General features: G+C 28.0%; 3 protein-coding genes across 8 annotated transcripts; 2 read left to right on the top strand and 1 right to left on the bottom strand.

The window, feature by feature from the left end:
• Nucleotides 1–3,704: 3,704 nt before the first annotated feature.
• On the bottom strand, nt 3,705–6,770 carry LOC141538108 (5'-deoxynucleotidase HDDC2). The gene is made up of 4 exons (XM_074259426.1): nt 6,185–6,770; nt 5,753–5,877; nt 4,671–4,839; nt 3,705–4,046 (listed from the first exon to the last, which is right to left on the bottom strand). Exons 1-4 carry the CDS (start codon nt 6,233–6,235, stop codon nt 3,828–3,830), a joined length of 564 nt encoding a protein of 187 aa, XP_074115527.1. The 5' UTR covers nt 6,236–6,770; the 3' UTR covers nt 3,705–3,827.
• A 237-nt stretch (nt 6,771–7,007) lies between these two features.
• On the top strand, nt 7,008–9,951 carry LOC141538107 (uncharacterized). 2 transcript variants are annotated; one of them, XM_074259423.1, is made up of 8 exons: nt 7,008–7,090; nt 7,150–7,192; nt 7,571–7,697; nt 7,764–7,973; nt 8,062–8,298; nt 8,388–8,556; nt 8,626–8,738; nt 8,801–9,951. In XM_074259423.1, the coding sequence occupies exons 1-8, from the start codon at nt 7,023–7,025 to the stop codon at nt 9,073–9,075; spliced, it is 1,242 nt and encodes a 413-aa protein (XP_074115524.1). In that variant the 5' UTR covers nt 7,008–7,022; the 3' UTR covers nt 9,076–9,951. The 2 variants fall into 2 exon arrangements, with proteins under 2 accessions (XP_074115524.1, XP_074115526.1); XM_074259425.1 differs by having other exon boundaries at nt 7,056–7,086; nt 8,801–9,950.
• Nucleotides 9,952–13,997: 4,046 nt separating this feature from the next.
• Nucleotides 13,998–23,989, top strand: Cycb3 (cyclin B3). 5 transcript variants are annotated; one of them, XM_074259448.1, is made up of 8 exons: nt 13,998–14,194; nt 15,450–15,497; nt 15,605–15,871; nt 15,942–16,280; nt 16,343–16,786; nt 16,871–17,026; nt 17,524–17,804; nt 22,629–23,989. In XM_074259448.1, exons 3-8 carry the CDS (start codon nt 15,656–15,658, stop codon nt 22,678–22,680), a joined length of 1,488 nt encoding a protein of 495 aa, XP_074115549.1. In that variant the 5' UTR covers nt 13,998–14,194; nt 15,450–15,497; nt 15,605–15,655; the 3' UTR covers nt 22,681–23,989. The 5 variants fall into 5 exon arrangements, with proteins under 5 accessions (XP_074115549.1, XP_074115548.1, XP_074115547.1 ...); XM_074259447.1 differs by lacking the exon at nt 15,450–15,497 and adding an exon at nt 14,344–14,442; XM_074259446.1 differs by lacking the exon at nt 15,450–15,497 and adding an exon at nt 14,314–14,442.
• The last annotated feature ends 336 nt before the right edge of the window (nt 23,990–24,325 follow it).

Raw genomic sequence — 24,325 nt, 5'->3', positions numbered from 1 at the left:
CTATCTATTATATACTATTCTATACTATACATATCTTACTAAGTTTACTCAAAACTTAATCAAAACTTGTCTTAGCGGGAAGTTAAAAATATGCAAAAATTTTTTCAAAATACGTTGAGACAGAGAAACCAGTGATGAAATTTGATGAAATATAGGAAAAATTTTTTTTTAATTTTTAAAAATCGAAAAAAAATAGTAGCCATCGAGAACCCACGAACGGACCGACCTAGAAAGTTGTTGTTTGAAAAGTAGTTTACTGTATAAATTCTGAAAAAAATCAAAATATGCACTCACTTTAAAAAATGTAATTAAAATTTTGAAAACTAAAATACACGTATGAAAACACTTGAAATATTTTTTTTGTATTTTTTTTCGAAAATTACATAGAGAAACGAAAGTTTTTCATTTACTGAGTATTTTGATTTGAACCATTCCCTAAGAAGTTATTAGCAAAAAACATGAAAAAGAGGTTTTTTCAAAATTAAATCTTCTGAACAAATTATCAAAAAATCTCAACATCTCGGAAAACGAGTTTTTGATGGGTGCGAAAAAATGTAAAAAATTGAGCAAATCGAAAATTTAAGTTTTCCAAGCTGTCCGATTTGGTGTGAAAGGCCCCATATACAAACAAAAAGATTGAAATTATTGAAAAAATTCGAGTTTTATCATTTTTAATTTTTTCAATCAATATTTTTAACAGGTTTCAAATTTAAAAACTTTAAGTTCGAAAAAAATTACTGATTAAAAGTAAAAAAGGAACAAATAGGCCCAACAATAAAAATAATGACAACGGATATGTCGTAGACAGATCATGAAATTTGACAGTTCATGAACTGCAGCCAAATTGTGTCATGGTCCATCAGTTACGGGAAGTGGCTAAGATTTTTAGACAGTTCATGAAATGCAATTAGGCCTTAGACAGATCGTGTATTGTTCCAGAACACGAAATGTCTAATAGCTGTTTTGCCGATCATGTAATCATGTAATATTTGTAAAGCAAATAAATATCTTAAAACAATTTTAAGATCGACATTAATGACAAGAGTTACAAGAGTAACAAAAATAATAATAGTCAGCATTTGTCTGAGGATGATGTTTCGACTAAAAATTTTTCTTCATTACATTTTACTTTCTTATTGTTTTTAAAAACAAGTTTTATATCGAAAAGAAAACCTTTTTGAATTTTTATTGAACTTATTTTAATTACTTGAACAAGTTTTTTTATGTAGCACTTTTACTGATTTATTACTTAATAAGTAATGAATTTTTACTTACCTATTATTTTACTTTTAGTGTTTGTAATAATCTAAAGATTTTCAAAAGTGTGTTTTCTTCTATGTTGTAGAGGTAAATATTTATGTTCAAAACTTTAAATTTAAAAAAAAATATTGTATTACCGTTTGTAAACAAAATGATTTTATATTGTGTTTTATTATGATATAAATTATTACTTTGTAATAACTTTGATTACTTAATCATTCTTCCACTTTTACCCTGATTAAACTCCAAAAGGGAGTATATTCTATAATAACTCCGCGTAAACTTCGAGTTTACGCTGAGTCGTCGAAACCGCTAGGGTAATTAAAAAATAGAATACAAAGCCCTGATTAAAATTATTGATTGAACTTTATACAATTTTTTAATCAAATTTACGTAAAATTTCAAAAATTGAAAGAAAGCAGCAAGAATGACATAAATTATTGGCGTTAGGTAGGAAAATGAAGACAATAAAATCCAGAAAATGTACCCTTAACCGTTTAATAATGAGAATAAATAAAAAAAACTAATAAAAAAATGGAATTAAAAATCTAAAAATATTATTTTTCAGTAGTTCAATAATTACTCTATAAAATTGTCTTGAATCATAAAAGCCCTAATTTCAATAGTTTAAAAGATATAATCATTTAAAGGATTTAAGTGTTGCAATTTTTTATAAACAAGTGTTTATAAAAATTGAACCATAATAGATATCAACCATATCAAAAAATTATTATGTAAATCAATAAAATTTCTAAAAAATCGTATTGAGTGTCAAAGACCGTATCATCAATAGTTTAAAAGTTACAATAATTTATGTTGATAAAATAGTTGACTGCTTCAACTTTGATGTGGTAAATTATTTTAAAATTCAATAAAAAATAGAGAAAAATTTTTTTTACAACTTTGATGCACATGGCTGAATTTTTAATTTTTTAAAGCAACAGAAACAAAATGAAACGAAAATATAAATTTGTTTATAACAAATTATTTATAAAGTAAACAATGAAAATTTAAATTAAAAAAAAATTTTTTTCGATAATTATATTGAGATTTGTAAATAATGATTTTTAAGAAAAAAATTATTTCTTAATAAATAATTTAAATAGTGGATGAATGAAAAAAACAATTCTAAACAATTAAAAAATTTTATCATAAAAATCATTATTTTACATTAAGACAACAAAATGACAAAAATATGAAATTTGTCTATTTGTTTATAACAAATTTTCAAACAATTAATGTTAAAAATTTTGTAGCCAATCTTCTAGACGCAATATATCAATACAAAAATAACTAATATTAAAAATTTAGGAAAAAAAAATTTTTTTATAACATTAGCCGGATATTTCTACTTTTGATAACTTTGAAAAATCATTATAAACAAATGAAAAAACTTTCATAAACTTTTACCACGCGGTCTTGTTCATTGTTTATATAACAAGAGCTTCCAAAAAAAAAATAATTTATCAACACATTTTTTAAACTTTTATTAAAGATTTTATGAAAACTAAGTATACGAAAAATTAGTTAATTAACAATTGAATAACTTAAACACAAATCAAGCTGAAAAATTTTTTTTGGCGGGGTTATATTCCTTTAAGTGTCTAGATGATACTATAATTTATTCAGATTTTCAAATTAATATTGAATGTTATAAAAAAATTATTTTGTGTTGCATACTTTGCTTGGCAGCGATGCCTTGGCACGATGAAACGGCCGAGTGGAGCCAAATTTTTAACGTTTAATTAAAATTATAAATAATGGAGCTACAACACCGGAGGTCGAGACTTATTTGACTGAAATTTTGTCTTCTTTTAGAATCTTTTTTCAAATTTCAGATATCTTTCGAGCTCAAAAGTCTGATAAAAGTTTGATAAAATACTATTTTTCAAATCTTTAAACCGCAATAACTTTTGAATGAATGAACCGATTTCTATGAAACTAAAAAAATTGCGTCAAATTCTGCCAACCGCGTGAAAATCGATTGATTTATTGAAAAGTTAGTGCGGTTTGAAAATTTAAAGAATATTGTTCTATGATACTTCTATCAGACTTTTAAGCTCGAATAGCTCAAAATAACACATAAATTGTATTTCTGAGCTCGAAGATCTCAAAAACATCATTAGTGCTGTTTTATGCACATAGGAATGGAATTAGCGGGAAGTTGCACGGGTGGCCTTCAGGGTCTACCGTATTCCTAATTTTTTTTTTTTTTTGGTTTTTTACATTTTACTCAAATCCAAAGGGTGACCGGGCCAAACAGATTTCAAATTCGGATTCAGCGGGTCGTGATACAATTTCGTGATGGGTCCAGTCAAAAGTACAAACAAATTTTTTTTTGTGTGTCGGTGTAATTTTTAACATAATAATTTTATATTGAAATTGAAAATTTTATGTTCATTTTCTTAATTTTTTACAGGGCTATATAATAAATAATTTAAACATTATCTTTATTTTTCGGTTTATTATAAATACTTAAAATAAGTTTCTTGAAATAAATAAGTTTTTTTCAAAAGGAATTTTTCTATGATTAAAAAAATTATTTATATCTTATTTATTCGTTTGTCTTATTTATTTCCTATAATTTTTTGTCTTTGAGAAGTGATTTCGGCAGCCATTTTTTTCAAGAAAGGATGAGAAATCTTGTCAACTGTGTTTGCGAAAAATTCTTCGAGTTTCCCAGGAGTTCCGTCACGCTTCTCATACTCATAAGCTTGAGAAATAAGATCCAATCGATCCAAATCTTTTACATATTTAGCTTCATTCGACTGTTGAGATTCATATTCCTAAAACATAATAGTAATAATTTAAAACTTTTGTGATTTTAATAAATGTAAAAAGAATCTTTCGATCCATCCAACACTTCAGTTGTTTTTTTTCAAGCGATTGATGACACTAATCATGAAAAGACGTAAATCTATATGCCATTGTGAAAGAGTAAATAAAGCAAAAAATTTCCAATTCGATGTAATGGTAGATTTTAAAAAGATTATAATATTTATAAATTTCTATTGATGTCATCTAGAGGGCTCTAAGCCAGAACTCTGCAGCAAATTTTTATAATTATTTATAACCTATGAGAAAGTTGAAAGATGATATTTAAAATTGACTTCTTTGATCAATAAGATGCATGACAATATAAAATTTGTTATCTTTGTAAAATGACTATTTATAATGGTGTCTGTTTACTCGTCTGAAAGTGTACGTATATCATTTCATCAACTTAATGTCACTTTTAGTGTTTTGAAAAGTGCTCTGAATGCCAAAAAATTGATCAAAATCATCGTCTATACAGATATAGGCTTTGAAAAGAACTTTTTAAATCGAATATTCATAATTAAAAAAATATATCCTGAATATTGTATTATCATTTATAACATCTGAAACTGATATGATTTTGAAATATTTACCCGAAAAATTTCTAAAATATTTGATCCTTGGTTTCCTAATAATTGGCAAATTTTCATCATAGCATCATCTTCCAATCTATGTTTTTCTTCAGGTGATATTCCACAATGAGGAGTTATGTCACCGACGATACATTCCGCAAGATCATGCACCAATGCCATTTGCATAATTCTGAAAATGAAAAAATTAATATTTTTTTACGCCAAAATACAGCCAACTTGTCAACATGTTAACATGTCAACACGTCCAAGAAAAAAGGATACACCATTTAAAAAAAATAATGTGACACCGTAATAGCAGATTACATATCAAGCGAGAAAACCCGCAGTAACATTTTAAGAATAATCATATTTTTTAAGAAAAAAAAAATATTTGATTTTTCTTGACAAATTATAAGGTTTCAAAAATAAAAAAATGGTTAATTAAAGATAAAATGGATTAAACCTCGTTTTCAAAACCCTATCGCTATAGTTTGGTAAAAAATGAACGTAATCAAAAGTTTTTCATTTTTTGGTTTTATTATTTTATTTTTTTTTTTTTTTCCAATTCAGAAGTTCTCTGATCACTTAAAAATTCTTGATGAAGTGTTGTAAGATATAAACTTAGTTTAAAAAAAAATTTGATTTCAAAGTGAAAAGAAAAATAGAAATTGAAAAAACAACACTCTGAAGAAATTTTTAAAATTTACAAAAACTTTCAAAGTTTTATATAATAGAAAGAAAAGAAAATTCGAAAATGGTAATCATCGAAAAGTTTTCGATATTTTCCGAAAATCCGAAAAAGAAAACCATAAAGACAGGTATGACTAATTTTTTTTTTCAAAAAGTGCATTCAAAAACAAAAATTTAAAGAAAAACAAAACGTCTCAATAAGTCAAATATTGAGAATTATCATGATTTTTAAAATAAAAAGCCATTTTTTTTAGTTTATTACATTTTTTTGGTTGAATAAGAAAATTTTTTAAAATTACCTTCATAGGACGTAAATTTTCAAATGCATTGTAAGTCGGGGTCAAAAGTGGTCAATGTGGAATGTCATATATAATTTTCTACAAATTAATTTAGATAGAAAAAACTAAACTCACTTGTTTTTATCCAAATTTTCTTGGGTATCTACGAGTAACGAAAGTACAGCCATACGATACATGTGTGCAGCGATTGTTTCTGAACCTTCTATGTTTCTTAAGACCCATCCAGTACGCTTTATATGCTGGAAAAAATAAACATAAGTTACAAATCTATTTTATCTTAAGCTATGATTTCAGAACTTTCTTCAATGAAACACGAATTTTTTTCATCAATCCAAGATAATATATTTCAATGGAAGATCAAATTTATGAATGAAAGACATACACAATTTGATAAATTTATATGTATATTTTTTTAAAAGCTAATTTTTTATAAGCTAGTGAAACTTGAATCGAATATTTAGAAACGGACCAAGATCATTTTTTAGTTTTATATAAAAGTTGTTCATGAAAGTTGAGTAAAACTAAACATTTTTTAGAATTATTTACCTTGAGTTGGCCCACAAGTTCCATAAATTCTTGAAGTTTCATAAAATTCATTTTTGCTTTAAATATTTCTGATTTTAATAAAAATAAAAAAAAATATGTTTCTAAAAATAGTGGAATTTTTATTTAATTTTGTTTTATAATCAGTAAATAATTTCTTGAATGTGCTGTGATCTTCAGTAATGAATTCTTTATAAACTACCGGAGCGATCCATTTGGATAAATTGTAATTAAACAAGTCACGACTCAAAATATTTTTATTTAAGCTTTTTACACTATAAAAGACACCTTAATCAAAGTTAAAAAAACTTTCAAATTGAGGTTAAGATTTAAAACAGCTTGCTTGAAAACTAATGTTTTTCAGTTTTTTTTTTTGTTTTTTTTATTTTAAACTGCTATTTTGACCACGTGTCTTTGATTTGTACAATCACTTAAAGGTATTAAAGTTTCGGAAGCTTTCTTTTTTGCTCCTATTGGTGACAATCAGAAAAAAAAGAAAAAAAAAGTCAGCTGATTCTGGTTCAAGTGAACCGAGATATCACTGAAGTCACTGATTAATGATTAAAGGATCAGTGATGACGGCGGATGTACGTTCCACGCTGTTGTATGCCGTGGGGCTGATTGCAACGCTCTCTATAAATGAGCGTGTTCAGCTGAACTAAGTCTTGAGTAAACTTAGTGAGTATAGTCAAAGCGTCAAAGCTATATGGAGACTATAAAGGTGCAATTTCATGCTGACGCTTGACGCTGATTTTTAGCGTCAAACTTGATCACGTGGTACAATTCCGACGAAAACGCCATCTAGATAAATTTTAGCGACAAAAACTGAAAAAACTAAACAATGTTTAGTTTTGGACGCTGGAGCTATGGAGCTATGTGCGTCAAGCTAAAATCCTATAATCGAAGTAGGTAGTAATCGATATATATCGAAAAATAAAAAACAAGAGTAATAAAATATTTTTTTTTAGAATTGAAAAAATATATGAAAAAGGTATCATGGACTACGGGGAGGTAATATTAAAAGAAAAATTATAATTTAATTATATTTTATGTATATATTTTGATTTAAGACATGAAAAATGAATGAAAAAGTAAATAACATTTTTTTAACCTCAAATGTTATTTACCATTTATCGTACAATTAAATTCAGTTTTGCATAATTTGATAGTAAATTAATTTTCATGTGATGTAAAAAAAAAGCAAGAGCATTGAATTTTAAACTATGTCCTCAAATTTCGATTGAAAAATAAAAAGAAAGTACGCTGAGTTCATGTCAGCCGTTTGTCTCTATACATCCATATGTGTAGACATACGTTATTTACATTGTCAAGTTGTTTTAACATTAAAAAAATAATTTTATATATTAGTAAGTATATTTTTTTCATCAGGAACGGGAATTGTTTTATACATGCGGAGTATGTGAGACTATCTGTAAAGAAATCTGCAGTCATCCGTGCATGAAGCCTTATAAGAACTTTCATGTTGACAAAAACTACTATTTTTACCCTTTACTGGGTAAGTAATTCGATAGCATTGTGTAATACAATATATATATTATATTTAAATCTTATTTTTTGACAGCTGACAAAAGAACAATAATCCGTCGAGCACAATTTGAGGACGGCACCCAAGAAGTTATTCGCGAATTATTGCCCGAATTAAATGGCAAAGATGATGTTTTTCAGTTATACAGTGGTCGTGCTATCGGAGGTGGGAAAAAAGCAAGTGTTGAAGAATTTGTAGACTATTGTGTGTTAGACGATGAAGATGACATGTTAAGCTTACCTTTACGTAAGACAAATGTTTAATTTCCTTTCCTAACTATTGTCAAAATTATGAAAACTTCATGGCTGATTGATTTTATATTTCTTAATTTTAGCGCAGAAAAGTCCTACACTCCAATCTGCTTCGACAAAGGGTTGTAAGGGTGGAAAAAAAAAAGCTATCATGTCTCAGAAACCACAAGAAGAATCTAAACTAACGGACGATGAAATCGAATTTTTAATTTTGGAAGTCCAATCAAGGCCGCCCTTGTGGAACTATGAAATACCTCTAGCAAAGCGCTCGTCAAAAGCTACTGATCTACTATGGGAAGAAATATCAAAAGCCATGAACTGTATGTTGAATTTTTTTTTCTGTATCAATTTTTAATAAGTATTTATTATTATTTTTTTACCTCTATTCATCATTATTTTTTTTTGCCAGATCGATTATCTGCTGATGATGCTAAAAAAAGATTTAAGAGTTTAAAAGATCAATACCGAAAACAAGTTCGAGCAGAATGCCGTTCTATTGGCTCAGCTCGAATTGACGAAAAGAAATGGAGATTCTATGACGCTTGCTCATTCATGCGCGACTGTTGCTTGATTAAGCCGTAAGTGAAAATAATTATTCTAATTCCTACAATCATTAATTTATATTTTTAATATTTTGTGTAATTTAGAACTGTAGGTAATGTTCCTAGAGATGATTTCCATAATAGTGGAGTTGAAGGTGATGATTATATATCTGAAGATGATGCTAAAAACAATAATAATAGTAATAATCCAATATCAAGTAAGCTGAATTTTTAATTGAAAATATAATTTTGATATAAAACAATAAACGTAATTTTTCAGCTACTCCTGTCAGTAAAACTTCACGTAAACGTACTAATAACGGATTATTAGACAATAATATGTCTCCGTTAGCTATGATCGCTGCAAAGATCTGCAAGGACTCTCCACCACTTACATTACCTTCTACTCCAAAAATTGATGCAGTCGATAATTTTTTAGCAGGTGTAGGCCATGAAATAAGGAAACTTCCAGAAGACAAGCATCTTGGAGTAATAATAGAAATTATGGCTTTGGTTCAAAGTAAACTTCAAAATGAAAATCGATACGATTTTTAAAAAATTGCTGCTTTCAACAATTTAAAGTTTTTTTTATTTTGGCTCTTATTATAAAATTATGTCATCAGTATTATGGTCTGTTCTAAAACTTAGGCCAAAGATTAATTATTTTAAACAGTGTTGAATAGTTTTAATACAAAACTTTATCTTGAAATAATTACCTGATACTAATATTAATAATTATAAGGTCAAAGATCAAATTATAGGATAATAAGCTAAAAAAAAATGAAATCTTACAGCAATAATATTGTTTTAAGACAAAACTCTACCTTAAAGTGGTTGTGTGATACTATAATTAATGATTAAATATAAACTATTTAGTATATTGCTGTTAGTTATAAACTAATTAAGGTATTTAATGTCAAAAAATAATGTTTACTGGCTTAAGCCAAAGATTAGTTAATTTTAATATTGTTAAATAGTTTCAAGACAAAAAAAAACTACGTTAAAATACCCAATATTATTATCAATGATTTAAAGATAAATTACTAACACCAGATCATAAGATGATATTAAAAGATAAAAAAAAACTAAAATGACAATAATGATATTATTATTACTTAAATATTCTCATAAAATTCTTTGAGTTTCTTTGTATTTTTTGTAAGACTTTCATACTGTCAAGTTGTTTAACAAATAATATATTTGTATGTTTTAAAAACATTTCGAGTTTGAATAAACTTAATAATTCAAGATCATACTTTTCTTGTAACTCAAATTCTCATACATATTTTATGTTATCTTTCTCTATTAATTAAATACAATTTAATTTACAAAAATTTTCTTTAAATTTAAAAATTTTCATGAAATTCATATTTTTCGTACATTCTAAATTTATACAATTATTCAAATTATTCACTCCCTTCGAAGATTTTTTATAATTTTTTATACAATAAAATTTATTCACTATCTTAGTTTATATTAATCTCCGCATACGAAATTACATAACTTTATATTTATTTAATTGTTCTATTTGAATAATTTTTTTAAAACTTACACAAAATAAACATGTCTCGCATTTCAAGTTACATATTTTCCGTAAATAATTAATAATTACAGATATAATAATTGCTGGGATAAAATTTCAATATATATTTTATTTTTTTGGTTTTATAAAGTGTATAAAATTCTAATTTAATATTACACTTTTTGGTTTTCTTTTAGTATCAATTTCGATGATTACAGAGAAGTACACATAATTGCTAATTATTATTAGTCTAAAAATTTAATATCAGTCTTTCACTGTCTTTTAATTAAATATAAAAATGCAATTCTCTGCAATCATTCAGAAGTAGAAAATATAATAATTACAAGTAATTACAAAATTATAAATAATGAATGAAGATAAATATTATATAGAGTTAATTATTTAAATAGCTTTAAAAACTATAGCCACGAGAGATGATGCGATGAGGATCGAAGAGCATAATAAGTACTGTTTATAAACTGCTAGATTAACGTAAGATTTGGGGCGTGAGGACTAACACAATTCAACACTGAAGGTACGTAGATATCGAATTTTTGAGAAGTAACAATATGTAATGAAGATAGTTCGTAGAATTTAAATAATTTCATCATTGGGTACGACCATACTGCCAAGGAACTGCTCCTTCGGTATTGAAATAATCACAAAACTTATCGCGAATTGACACGGCCACTTTGCTACTGTGATGATTGCCATAAACTCTAGCATCCTCTAAAGCCGAGTCGTTTATTTCATTTCTCAATTCATTAATATCATCATCATCCGAAATATATGTATCATTTTTCTCATGCTTGCGAAGCCAATTGTGAAGCACGACAATTGCCTGGATTGTGGTAATTGTGTTTTCAACTGTAGCTTCAATTGGTTTTTTCAAAATTCTCCATTTGCTCACAATAATGCCAAATGTATTTTCAATCGTTCTCCGTGCGCGACTCAAACGATAATTAAATATATTTCGTTCCTCAGTAAGACCACCTCTTCCCGGGTATGGTCGAAGTAAATAAGTACTTAGTTGGAATGCTTCGTCACCTACCAGTACGTATGGTAAGGGTGCTCCATTAACAGTAAGTAGATCTGGTTGCGGCACATTCATTTGCTGATGTTCAAATTTTTGACCAAACGCGGAATTTTTGAAAATACCACCGTCACTTTGTCGACCATAAGCACCAATATCCACACAAACAAATGAATAATCGGCATTACAAATAGCCATTAAAACAACACTATGATGATTTTTATAATTATAATACGCTGAGCCAGCATTATCAGGACACTACAATGAAATTTCGAATTATTATGTAAGTTCCATAGGCGGTGAATTTAATTAAATAATTGTAACTGAATTTTCATACCTGTATTCGAATATGCTTTCCGTCCATAGCTCCTATGCAGTGTGGAAATTGCCATTTTTCATCAAAATCATGAGAGATTTCCAACCAATCTCTAACTGTCAGCGGATATGGCAATACTTTCTCATTTAGGCACTTCCATAGCATTTCACATGTTTCATTTATAATATTAATTGTTGTTGTGAAACCTACAAGATAATGATAGGATACTGAAGTCATACAATCACCTGTTGCCAAGTATCTGCAGAGAAAAATTAATATATACAGTTATGCTAACTTCTTATGAATCATGATGTGAATAATGAGATTAATATGAGATGAATAAGATAATTATTACCTTAGGGTCATTGCAAGTCTTGCTGTTGCTGAAATAGAGTTTCTTACAGTATTTTGTTTACTAATCAAAGGACCAACCAAACCTAATAATTCTTCGAATTGTTCCACATTCATTCGAAAATAATTTTCGAATTTTTCCGGAAATGATAAAAGAGTTGGAAATATAGCCTCAATGAATCCGTGAACGTCCCGTAATTTAAATAAAGGATGAATCCAATAACGTTTCTTCGTATAATTTCTTTTGAATAATCCTACTTCGTTTAAAAACAGAGCAGTTAAAATTCTTTTTTTCTTCATTTTAGCAATTTTTCTTTCTTGAATCAATTTTTGACACTCGTAGACCCAGATTTGATGTTGATAATTTGCGAACATCTTTCTGTTTTTAATCACTATCTTTTTCTCACTAATATATTTATTATTTTATTTTATAACTAATTGTTGTTTGTGTAATTGAGGTGTAATTGAGGTTAATAATAATAAAACATAACAACATATATACAATCGATCAATCGATAGTTGTGAATTTTTGACGCTTAGTTATGTATGTTTGTTGACGCTAGATATTGCTGACGCTTGACGCGACTTTTTGACGCTCTTGAATTGACGCTCTCCTATAGATGGCGTTTTTTGTCAAGTTTGACGCTAAAAATCAGCGTCGAGCGTCAGCATGAAATTGCACCTTAAGGGAAGAGGTTTTCTAATTTGTTATGTCCAGTAGGGTCAGATTGATCGTACTGCCTCCTTCTGGACTGGGGTATGAGTTGTAGTCACGCGGTATTTATTAAAATTTGTTGTTACTTAATAATTCAACTTTTGATATTGAAAACTATTAGATGAAGAAAAAGTTCAAGAAAAAGGAAAATTTTAATTAGATGGACTGTTTTTAAATGATAATAAATTATTAGTAGAGAGATTGATTTTATTCAGTGGTTTCAGCTGCAGCAAGAGTTCAGTTATAGCTCTCAGGAAGAAGTGAAGTTACAAAGTATCGGCTTGAAGTCTGTGTTTTCCGGCTTCACTTCCTCCTTTATGTTTCATACTAATATACCTAATCTATTACATCTTATATTTAATCTAAAATGTATACTAATTTGTATTAATACTTATTTTAACGTATACAATAAAACTTATTCTCGTCCATGTCTGTGCCTATTACATACGTATGTTTTGCTTGGTACATTCACAAATGCATACCTGGGTTCACAAATTATATCTTAGATTCTTATGGTTTATCAATTAACATAAGTATTATTAATTTTAAAACATTATTATCATTACTAAATTATTATAAGTATTACAAAATATATTCATGTAATGTTCATCTATTATAGTTACAAGTTAGATATTAATTTATAAATTTTATTAATTAAAACTATTATGATAAGATTTAAATTATAATATATGTATTGCGGATTAATAATCATTGGTTTATTATAATTAGGATGAGACATTATTCTTTCGATTAAATATTATAATTATTATTTATTTGATAAGTGTCACTCGAATAGTTTGTCAAATATTTATTTAACAAATAGTAGTATTATTGTTGGTTTAATTCTATGGTCTTATTTTCTTTACAATTTACGACCTCTTAAAAATGTTTAACGAAAATGTATATGTGACTAACATAACCCTTGCAAGAATTTTAACATATGGCTTTTCTTTTACTAGATTTTCACCAAGGTTAAGGTGTCAAGTAACATGAGAAAGCTTGTTCGAGTATTTTTTATAGGTCTGGGAAATGTTGAAAAAGTTAGTTTTGTTCATTATTTGTTTAAAGAGATTACTATACTTTAATTTATGCGCTATTACAATTTTTTGAGTCCTATAGGGTAAAAGACCCCATTAGTGGTGGGGACCCCATTACTGACACTTTCTTAGATTTTGGTACTTATTCAATTAATGAAATCATTAATTTCTATTATGAATATATTATTTCTAATCTTTAATACCTTTAGATCAAAAAAATTTTTAATTTTTATTCCAAGTAGAACATTTTTCCATTGAAAGAAAAAGTACCACTAATAGGGGTTAAACGTGCCACTAATAGAGTCCCTTTTACCTTTATAGCAAAATGCATTTTTTATAATTTATTGTAAATTAAATTAAATAATTCAAATTATCGTGAATTTGCCGCGCAATGCATTAACGACACCTATCATGTCATCGGATATAACAAATTAATTACTAAAGGTTAAGCGCTGCAAGCGTCGAAAAAGAACTGTTGATTCTCCCAGCATGCATTTGGCAGTTAGTAGTGGTCTGAAGTTCTTTTTCGTCAGATGAAAAAGAGAAAAAGAAATTAAAAAAATGGTATTATTATATTAACAAGTATCATTTGACAATAAATTTTTGGACTGAGAAAGATAAAACGCATTGTAAAAACTTTCTATTTATATAATTGACATTGAGCTGGTGCATCTGATTACGTTTACTCCAAAACAAGCAGGTGACTATTCTATTCAATTCATGAAATTATTTTGTTGGAGCTTACCGAAGTAACTTATGATATTTTTACTCAATTTTTAAAGGATAAAAATTCAAATAATTAACAAGTATTGCTTAAAGTTTCAGTTATTTTTGATTGACTATTTTCAGTTTTGCAATTTTGAGGTTTATTTATCACATGGTTCATTCATCTTTTATTAAAATTGGAGCATTAAAATTCCACATGACTGTTCCCGCGTTTTTCCTCAAGTAACGTAATCTATTTTTTATAATACTATAAGTACATGTTAGCGTTGTTTACAATACTTGATAATGTGAAAATTGTCGATTCATTTAATATCGTCGTATAAATTTTTGATATTAACTAAAAGGGGAATGGACAATTAGTACATTTGAATCTTTATACAAAATTTAGAATTCATAATATATAAGATATTTTTTTAACCTTACATACACTTTGAATACCGGCTTGAGTTCATTAGAATTTTCGTCTAACTATAAAAATTATTTACTCGCTATAACTGTGATCAAATAATCTCATACATGCAGGTGATTAAGAGTAAGTATTATTAATATTTTCTTTGTACGTTACAAAGATGGATTATGGATTATTTTTATCAAAACAATGATATCTAATAAATTTATGTTTGTAAACATTTCTATATAATTATTTATGCGTTATTTTTGAACTATGATTTGCAATGATACCGTAAGACATCTTCTGAAAAATTTTAGGATTTTTTGCGACCTGAAATTAATAGATTTTTGATCTTTTGGATTTTTTAAACAAAAGAATTATTCTAAAACAAATATTTTTTCAATTTGCATTTGAATATTAAAGACAGCTGCTTACAATTTTAGAGGAAAATTTTTCAAGTACAACTTTTTTGTTTCTGAATAAAATTAAAAAATTTTCCGATATCTACCGATTTCAGTATCATTATTTTTTATGAGCATGGAAATGTAGAGACATCTAACAATTTTTTTAATATTTATAGCATATAATTCATTAAAAAAAAAAAAAAAAAATTATATGAAAAATGCTTTTAGTAATCTTTTACAATTAGTTTGTGTAAATTTTTAGATTTTTTTAATGATAATAAATAAAGTTTGAGAATAATAAAAATTCTTAAATAATTAATTGTCCGCTGAATTCACACCAATGATTTATTTAAAAAATAAATTAATACTATAAAATTTTTTAAAAATCCATCATAGGAATTTCAAAAAATAATGAGTCAATTTTTTTTTTAAAGTAATTTTTTAGTACTTATTTATTTTATAAATGCAACTAAAAAAAAAAGGTAAAATGTCAATTTTCAAATGTCAATGTTCAATTTTTTTTTTTATAATTAAATGAAATGAACAATTATCTCTTTATGGGCTGATGACACTAAAAGTTACATTTTAGGATTCAGTATTGATTGATACAGTTGAAAATAAAATCGGTTTCAAGTAGAGGATGGCACCATCTAAAGCAATTAATAGTCAAAATAAACCCGTTATTATGGTTAACGCAGTAAAAAAAAGTATTACTACAAGAAATCAAAAAGCAGCTGATCAAATGAATATAAAACCGCTCGTGACTGCTAAAGATTTGAGGTTTAAACGAAAAGCAGACGCATCGCCGCTCAAAGACAAAATGATTAAGAGATCAGCCCTCGGAAATATTACAAATGTAAGTATTTGTTTTTAATTATGATATTTTCATTAAATTTGAATTGTTAATTGAAATATTATTTTTTTAGGCTATTGGAAAATCATTAGGTGTTCAATTGGCTGATCCAAAAAAAGTGGTAAAGAAAACACAAGCTAAGCCGGTTAGCTCCACATATACACTTAGGAATACTGAAAAAGTTATTGTAAAGCCCATTGCTGCAATTGAAAAGCCCTCATCAAAATTAAAAAATGTTAGTAAAATTACAAGGACTACAAAAAAATTGGAAGTGAAGAAGGGCATTCCACAAAAAAGTGAAAATCAAAAACCAATTGATGTAGAAAAATCGAACGATAGTTCTTTGTATGTTAGTGCACTAGAAGATTTATCTCAAGGAAATGACAAAAAAATAGAACTAAATATCGATAGAGTAAGTTAAATTTTCTTAGAGTGTAAAAATTAATAGATCCTTTAATTTATGATAATTTTTAGATTGAAAAAGAAAATGTAGTTCAAAAAATCAGTAAATCTAAAAGAAATTCTGTCAATACTCCAGCAAAACAAAGTGTTGAATATTTAGATAAAACTCCAGTTCGACAGTTACCTTCTGGTGTTTTATGGGACTTTGATGTTGAAAATTGGCGTGATCCTTATCAAGTATCGCAGTATGCAATGGAGATATTTGAATACCTTAAAAGTCGAGAAAGAAATTTTCTTATTGGTGATTATATGGAAAAACAAGTTTGTCTATCACGATGGATGAGGTCTTTATTAGTTGATTGGATGGTTGAAGTTCAAGAATCATTTGAGTTGAATCATGAAACTTTATATTTAGCTATTAAATTAGTCGATTTATATTTGACTAAGGTAACTGTAGGAAAGGAAACTTTACAATTGTTAGGAGCAGCTAGTTTATTTATTGCTAGTAAATTCGACGTAAGTAATCTATTTTAATCGTTTTATAGTATTTAGTTCAAGACAAAATAAATTAATTTTTTTTTTTTTATTTTTATTTTGCAGGAAAGAATCCCACCAATGATTGAGGATTTTTTATACATATGTGACGGTGCTTACAGTCAACGTGAACTTATTAGAATGGAGATGAATGTCCTAAAAATTGTTGATTTTGATTTAGGAATTCCGTTGTCCTACCGATTTCTTCGACGATATGCAAGAGTAATTGTTTTTTATTTGTTCTTTTAGAAAACTCTGTTTCTTTCTGTTTTCGTTATTTACTTATGTTATTTATATTTTTTATTACATTTAAGTGGACTAATGATTTTTAATTCATATTGAAAATTTCCCACAGTTTTTTTGTTGTTTTTAAGAATTTTTTTTTTTTAAATTATGGAAATTCTTTTTGAAGTATTTACGTATAATTAAAAACATAGTTCGGAAGAATTTTATAATACAAAATATTTTGAGTATTAACAGCCGGTCTCCTCTTTTTCTCGCGTCGCACTCGCTGCGAGAAACGGTACTATCCTTGTTGCTCTCGTGATTTTAAAGCTATTGCAGTTTTATGTTTTTCTTTTTAAACAAATGAGATTTTCGAATTACTCTTCTATTACGTAGCAGAATTTTTAAAAATTCTTCTTTGTCTAGAAAATAACTATAAAGCTGCAATCATAGAGACCGGGTGTTAATACTATTAATTTTTTATCTCTTTTTAGTGCATAAAAATATCAATGCCAACTTTGACACTAGCTCGTTATATTTTGGAATATTCATTAATGGATTATGCAACAATAATGTTCAGTGATAGCAAGTTAGCTTCTGCTGCTCTTTTTCTTGCTCTCCAAATGAAAGATCTTGGTGGATGGACTCCAACTTTAGAATACTATACTGGGTACACAATTGATGACATCAAGCATATAGTAAATTTACTTAACCAAGGTCTCCATAGGAAAAATAAAGATGCTCTATCGACTGTTCGCAATAAATACAGTCACAAGTAAGTTCATACTGAAAAAATTATTTTTTTTCTGCTCTACTTTAAAAACTAATTATTCATAGAAAATGAAAAAATCTTTCCTATTATAAAAAAAAAAAAAATTCTCAATAAGAGTCTTCGCTCAAAAAATTCGATTTCTCAAAAAAATAACGACAAACGTTTTTTAATTTTCAAAACGATTTTTCTTTGTTTAAAAAAGTTTCTTGAAAGTAGTTGAGTCACGCAATTCATATTTTACTAAATCTAGTTGCATCACTCTTCCGTTACGAAAGATTTCATACTAACTTTATCGGCTTTCCACACCTTTATGTGCAAAAGAAGCAATTTCAAAAATTAGTTATTCAGAAACGGTGCGATAAATCGATCTAAAATTTTGGTGATCAACTATTGACGTATTCATTTTTCGATAAAAAAGTTTTCATAATTTTGGTAACAGGAATTGTGCGACCCGCTGCTTGCGCCTGCGATTCTGTATTGAAATCAAATGTCTGAGTACATTATAAAAATAGTTTCTTCTATTCTTTTTTACCTGACTCGCAGTTTTTGCGAAAGTATTAGTTTTTGGAAGTTACAGTTAGGAAATGATGATAGTTTTGTCACACACATAATAAGTAAAATAGATAATTGACAAACTAGTAATGGTTTATTAAAATTTTTATAGTGTAATTTTTAGACATACCATATCTTCCCATAACTCATGCTTAAAAAAGTATCATCTAATTTAAGTAAATAATATCTATCAATATTTTATCAAAAAGTTCGGTAGATCCAAATGTGTATTCCTGAAGGGGGTATTCTGGTCTAGAAGCCTAAATTTTAGACACTTTTCAAACTAAGATAAAAAAAAATGGAAAACATTATTATTATCCATTTTTTCATATGATATTTATTGAAATTTCGAGAATACAAAAAAAATCAAAACCAATAACCACTTCAAAAAAAGTAGTTTCGAGAAAAACACGCTTGAAGTTTGAGAAACAATTCCAGTAGAATAACTCGGATAGTAATATTTAATACTCACTTTGGATTAAGTGGTGATCCCAAATCCATACATTGGGCCTTCTTCTACGTTATATGCAACTTCTTGCGAAGTTCTTTCTGTGAATCGAGCTGTTCTGCCTTTTTTTGGAGCAGCATAAGCTCGCAGTTCAGAGCGATCAATTCGAACTTTGTTACGTCTGACAGCAAATGTTTGAGCGTCAGTACTAATGGTGATACCCATAAGTTTCATTATTTTTAAGATCAGTAAATGATCTTTATTAAAAACGACAATAGTTAAATAAGTAGCAATTTCAATTGTCTGAGTTCCAGGCGTGAATATGTTTTGAAGGAAAAAGTCCATATTATTGAATTGAGTGATTCATTATTATTTTGAGTTTCGGACCCCAAATATTGATGTAATAAATCATCTGACGATAAGCTTGTATAAATGGGCTCAATTACTTTCACTACTTTTTCATCCAGAGGGAGTTGTTCATGGAAAAAGCCTTCAAGAGTGTTCTTAGCTACGGCTTGTTGCCATTTACACCAGCTTGACGAACCACCCGCTATGTAAAATCCACTGTATCTCCAAAAATAATTCGAATTTTGAAAAATCCATTTAAAGGCATTTTTTTAAGGGTTTAAACTCTGAAAATATGAAAAAAAAAATTAGGAAAACGGTTGACCCTGACGGCCATCCCTGCAACTTCCCGCTACTTTCGTAATTAAGCGTTCGATATTGCACTTATTATGTTTTTGAGCTCTTTGAGCTCAAAAATATAATTTTTGTGTAGTTTTGAGCTCTCAGTTATTTTCAGGTTTTAATTGATCGAACCGAAAATTTCAGAGTAACCTTGAAAAAACACTTTTTTCGGTTTTCTTTCGTTCACGATAACTCACGAACGAATCAACCAATTTTGACCGGACTGGCGGCAATCGACGTGGTTTTTTGATGTTAAGAGCTGATTAGTTTTTGGAATTGATCGGTAAAGCCGTTTACAAGTTATTCCAAAAAAACCACTTTTCAAAAAAATTTTTTTTGTAGTTTTTTTACAATTTCTCAAAATCTACTGGTCCGAATCAGTTCAAATTTTCAGGAAATTTAAGTTTGGTCAAGCCCCTTTGAATGGCACTATTCACGATGAAATCGGTCAAGCCGTTCAAAAGTTATAAAAGGATTACACACACACACACACACACACACACACACACACACACACACACACACACACACACACACACACACACACACACACGGACATCATCGCGAAAACATTCAGGGAAGCTTCCTAGGACCTTAAAACGTCAAGATCTGATGAGAACTCGATTTTCGAAAACGGGGTGAAACCAATAACTTCCCGATTTTTGAAAATTTTCAATTTTCTTAGCAGGAAGTTAAAAAATCGATTTTTTAAAACTTCTAGACTAGAATTTAAAAACTCTTTTCGTATCACGGGCTTAGAAAAATTTTTTCGAGATATCTTTGACTTTCAATAAAAAATATCTTTTTGTTTTCAATCATTGATACTTTAACAGCTGGTGTCGTACAGCAAATTAGAGGACAATTCAGAAACTGAAATATATATTTTATAAGATGCTTTCAAGATTTATGAGGAATGGAATTTTTAACTTCCCGCAAACTCAGATTTTAATCGATTTAAAAAACTAATCAGCTCTTACCATCAAAAAATTACGTCGATTGCCGCTAGCTCGGTCAAAATCGGTTGATTCATTCGTGAGTTATCGTTGTCGAAGAAAAACCGAAAATAGTATATTACACACCGAGGGAAGTAAAGTAAGAAATGTCTCAGATCACATGTAATTGTTGGCCGAGGCGAAGCCGAGGTTAACAAACATGTGATCTGAGGCTTTCTTATTTACTTCCCGAGGAGTGTATGCTATTTTTTTGCTCGACGAAGGCCGAAAGTGGCAACTTCGTTTAGCGCAGCGGGCCGAAAGTTGACGCTTTCTGCCCGTCGAGCATAAAAAGCGTTTTTTTTTTAATTAGTTTGAAATTTCTTGTTCGATCAATTTAAACTTAAAGGTTTTCTATAAGGCTTCACTTTCAATGCCGCCGACCGCGTGAAAATCGGTTCATTTATTCAAAAGTAATTGCGGTTTGAAAATTCAAAAAATAGTGTTTTATTGAGAACACCTCTGTCAAAATTAAACCTCTACCAGACTTTCGAGCTCGAAGATCTCAAAAGCATAGAAAAGCAATCTCTTTGAGCTCGGAGAGCTCAAAATAACACATAAATTGTATTCTTAAGCTCGAAGAGCTCAAAAACGCAATAAGTGTAATTTTGAGCACTTAAGTATGGAATTAGCGGGAAGTTGCGGGAATGGCCTTTAGGGTCAACTGTTTTCCTAATTTTTTTTATCATCAATTTTGAAATAAAAAATCATTATTTTTTTGTTTCAAATTAATGGATAGTAAAATCTGGAACAAAGAAAAAAAATTTTTTAGGAAAAAAAAATAGATCATACAATTTGCATGTGTGAGTGTACTCTCTTAAATCGAAATAATGACTGTCGCTTATGAAATAGTGACTATTCACTATTTAGTAGTGAAAAGTATACCACTATTTGAATTAGTGATCTACTCTGCACTGCAAAAATAGTGAATAGTCACTATAGTCACTATTTCGATTTAAAAGAGTATGTAAATCGTTCGAAACGCGCCTCGAAAAATATTTTTATTTAAAGTAACTTTTAAACTACTATACCGTTTGTTCCCATAATCTAATCAGCTCTTAACCGACAAAAACAACGTCAATTGCCGCAAACCACATCAAAATTAGTCGATTTGTCCAACAAGTTCTTGAAAAATTAAAAAAAAAAGAAGTTTTTTTTTCTTCACATCTGTTAAGCTAGTGAGAAATAATTTTAATATTCGGGATAAATTTTTTATACGCACTAGTTTTTCTGAAAGTACAGTTTCTGATGAACAGAAACATACCTCAGATGTAGATTTACAAGCATGTTTGAATACCAATCCATGCTTGCAAAGATGGACCATTTCATGAACATCGTCGTCCATCTTACGGCATCAACTTGCATTGACTTGTCCAGTATTTACGATCAATATCTTATTCCTCACTGTAATATAACCTGTCGAAAATTCCTAAAGAAATTGGAAACATTATTAGCTTTTTCAAGTTTTGAGAGTTATGTTTTGCTATAATTTATAGTCATTAAGTTCAATTGTCAAATTTGAATTCCACTCGTGATACCTGTATAACTGTAAATATTTGTCTAATTTCATGACTTTGAATTTCTAATTTGAAATTTCCTGAGTAAAAGAGAAACAATGACAGGGCGCCGGGCGGGAGGTCCGAACACAGGAAATAAGGATTGAAATCTTTTATCAGAAAATGTTAAAAAATTTGGCGCGAATGAGATAGCGGATAGGAATTTTGTAATAGATTAAAAATGATATTAGTTAGCAACAATACGTCCACCTATATAAATAGATTAGATATAAAAATAGAACTATTAAAAGTACATCTGCACTGTTATTTTTTGTAAGCTAGTGAAAATTAGTACTTAAACAATTCATAAATTTTCTCCTTAAAAGCTTCTTTGGACAGTTCAGTAAGTTCATACACTAATAGGAAGTAGATTGAAGTTTTTTACTGCAATTTAATGAAAATTTTTAGTGTTAATATTTTTATTAATTTTGGTAAAAAGTTAATGCACTAACAACGAAAGCATCTTTCACTCTTAAAAGAGTCGTTACTTTGAAAAATCGTTATTAGAACACTACTTTATATCTTAATAAGTTTTCTTACAATTATTTTAATTATTTTATTTTAATAATTTGACATTTTTTTTTTTTTGTAGGATATTCTTCGAGGTTGCTAAAATACCTTTAAAAGAAAGTTTGGACTTTTAGTGAATCATTTAAGTATTACTATTAATAATAACAGTAATACTACTATAATCACTATTATTACGACGACTATTACTGCTAATAATAATAATAACAACGGTGATGACGATAATGATGATGATAATAATAATAATGATAATAACAATAATAATGTGTTTATTTGATTGTTATATTACAAGGCAATTGCAAAGCATTGAGTAATTTCTATAAATAATTAACTGATAATTTCTACCAATTTTTATATTATTTCAATAAAAAACAATTAAATTTTGAAGCTCTAAAATACATTTTAACTATTAAAATATCTCAATGCAAAGATTTAACCTTTTAACCACTAAGTTGAACGAAACCATATCTGCGGAACCAGAGTAAAAACTTCCTATGACTATTGACAAGTGGCTAAGTGAAAAAAACACCGAAAAGCATCGAAGAAGGGTTGAACAATTAGCAATCAGCTAAGCTACTCATGAAATATTTACTCATATTATACAGGGTAGTAATATTTACAATTTTTATTTTATCACCAATGCAACTTATTTTATTTTATTTTTTTTTTTTTTTTTTTTTTTTTTTCCAAAGTATTTGTAAAAGTATTTAATTTATCATTGTATTCATTTCATTGAAAAGTTTCGTAAATTTTTTATATGCTACGTAAAAATATTGATGATCTATTTTATATACTGGTTTAAAGAATATATGTATTTAAGAAAAAATAGCAGGATTCAATGATTTTAGTTTAAAAAGTGATAACTTTCATTGTGAAATCATATTTAATTAAATAGCTTAATTGGATGGTTATCAAAGCCTGGAAGTTGGGGCCAACAATTAAACTTAAAAATAGAGCAAATTTAAATTAATAATCACAAGCGAAATGACGATCGCGAGCAAGTTCAAGCGCTTAAATACTATACTATATTTTAAGCATAAAATGTCAAAATAAAAATGAGGTTGGCATCAAAACACGTGGGCTTGAACAATACAATCTGACATCAACGACAAAACTATAGAATAAAAATCACAAGTACAGGATAATGTGAAATATTTACAAATGTTTCATGAAATTTCAGATAATTTTTAGCAAAAGTCTCCGCGTACAGATTTAGGCTAGACGAAAGAGGAGCAAAGTTTTAGAAGCGGATTTTAATACTTGTGTGGTTGACAACAGTAGATAAAAAAAAATAGTTGACTTAAAATAATTCCGGTCAAATACTTGAAATTTATAAAAAATATAATTTTTATATTTTTACACTTTTTTCTATTAGGCTTAACTTTTTGCTGGTAGATATAGAAAAACATATTCTCTACAAAATAATCTCGAAATATTTTTGGCTCAGACAAGCTCAAAAAATGTTACACAATAATTTCGGTTAAAAACTTGAAAATTACTAAAAAATTAGGTTTTACATTTTAATTTTTTCCTGCTGATCGATTTAAGCTTAAGTCTTCGGTGGTAATTATAGAGCAAAATGTTCTCTACAAAAAAAGTATTAGATGATTTTTTGCTTAGTCAAGCCCAAAAAAATTTACAAAATGATCTCAATCAAGAAAACTAAGACAAAAAATATAAGAGAAAACAAATAAAGAAACTAAGACAAAAAAATAAGACAAAGAAATAATACAAAAAAATAAGACAAACAATATGACAAAA

The sequence above is a fragment of the Cotesia typhae genome, unplaced genomic scaffold, assembly GCF_013202065.1.
Source record: "Cotesia typhae breed Kobodo isofemale line unplaced genomic scaffold, CoteBio_Ctyphae contig_20, whole genome shotgun sequence".
NCBI lineage: Eukaryota > Metazoa > Arthropoda > Insecta > Hymenoptera > Braconidae > Cotesia > Cotesia typhae.
Note: the sequence above shows the minus strand (reverse complement) of the source record. Positions and strands in the feature narration are given on the sequence as shown.

Excerpts from the sequence above, each read along its gene's own strand:
- LOC141538108 (XM_074259426.1), bottom strand. The coding sequence starts at position 6,235 with ATGAATTTTATGAAACTTCAAGAATTTATGGAACTTGTGGGCCAACTC. Across the intron at positions 4,840-5,752 it reads GAAAATTTGGATAAAAACAA|AATTATGCAAATGGCATTGG; the intron begins GTGAGTTTAGTT and ends TTTCATTTTCAG. Across the intron at positions 4,047-4,670 it reads ATATTTTAGAAATTTTTCGG|GAATATGAATCTCAACAGTC; the intron begins GTAAATATTTCA and ends ATTATGTTTTAG.
- LOC141538107 (XM_074259423.1), top strand. The coding sequence starts at position 7,023 with ATGTTTAGTTTTGGACGCTGGAGCTATGGAGCTATGTGCGTCAAGCTA. Across the intron at positions 7,193-7,570 it reads GTATCATGGACTACGGGGAG|GAACGGGAATTGTTTTATAC; the intron begins GTAATATTAAAA and ends TTTTTTCATCAG. Across the intron at positions 7,698-7,763 it reads CTATTTTTACCCTTTACTGG|CTGACAAAAGAACAATAATC; the intron begins GTAAGTAATTCG and ends ATTTTTTGACAG.
- Cycb3 (XM_074259445.1), top strand. The coding sequence starts at position 15,656 with ATGGCACCATCTAAAGCAATTAATAGTCAAAATAAACCCGTTATTATG. Across the intron at positions 15,872-15,941 it reads CCCTCGGAAATATTACAAAT|GCTATTGGAAAATCATTAGG; the intron begins GTAAGTATTTGT and ends TTATTTTTTTAG. Across the intron at positions 17,027-17,523 it reads TTCTTCGACGATATGCAAGA|TGCATAAAAATATCAATGCC; the intron begins GTAATTGTTTTT and ends ATCTCTTTTTAG.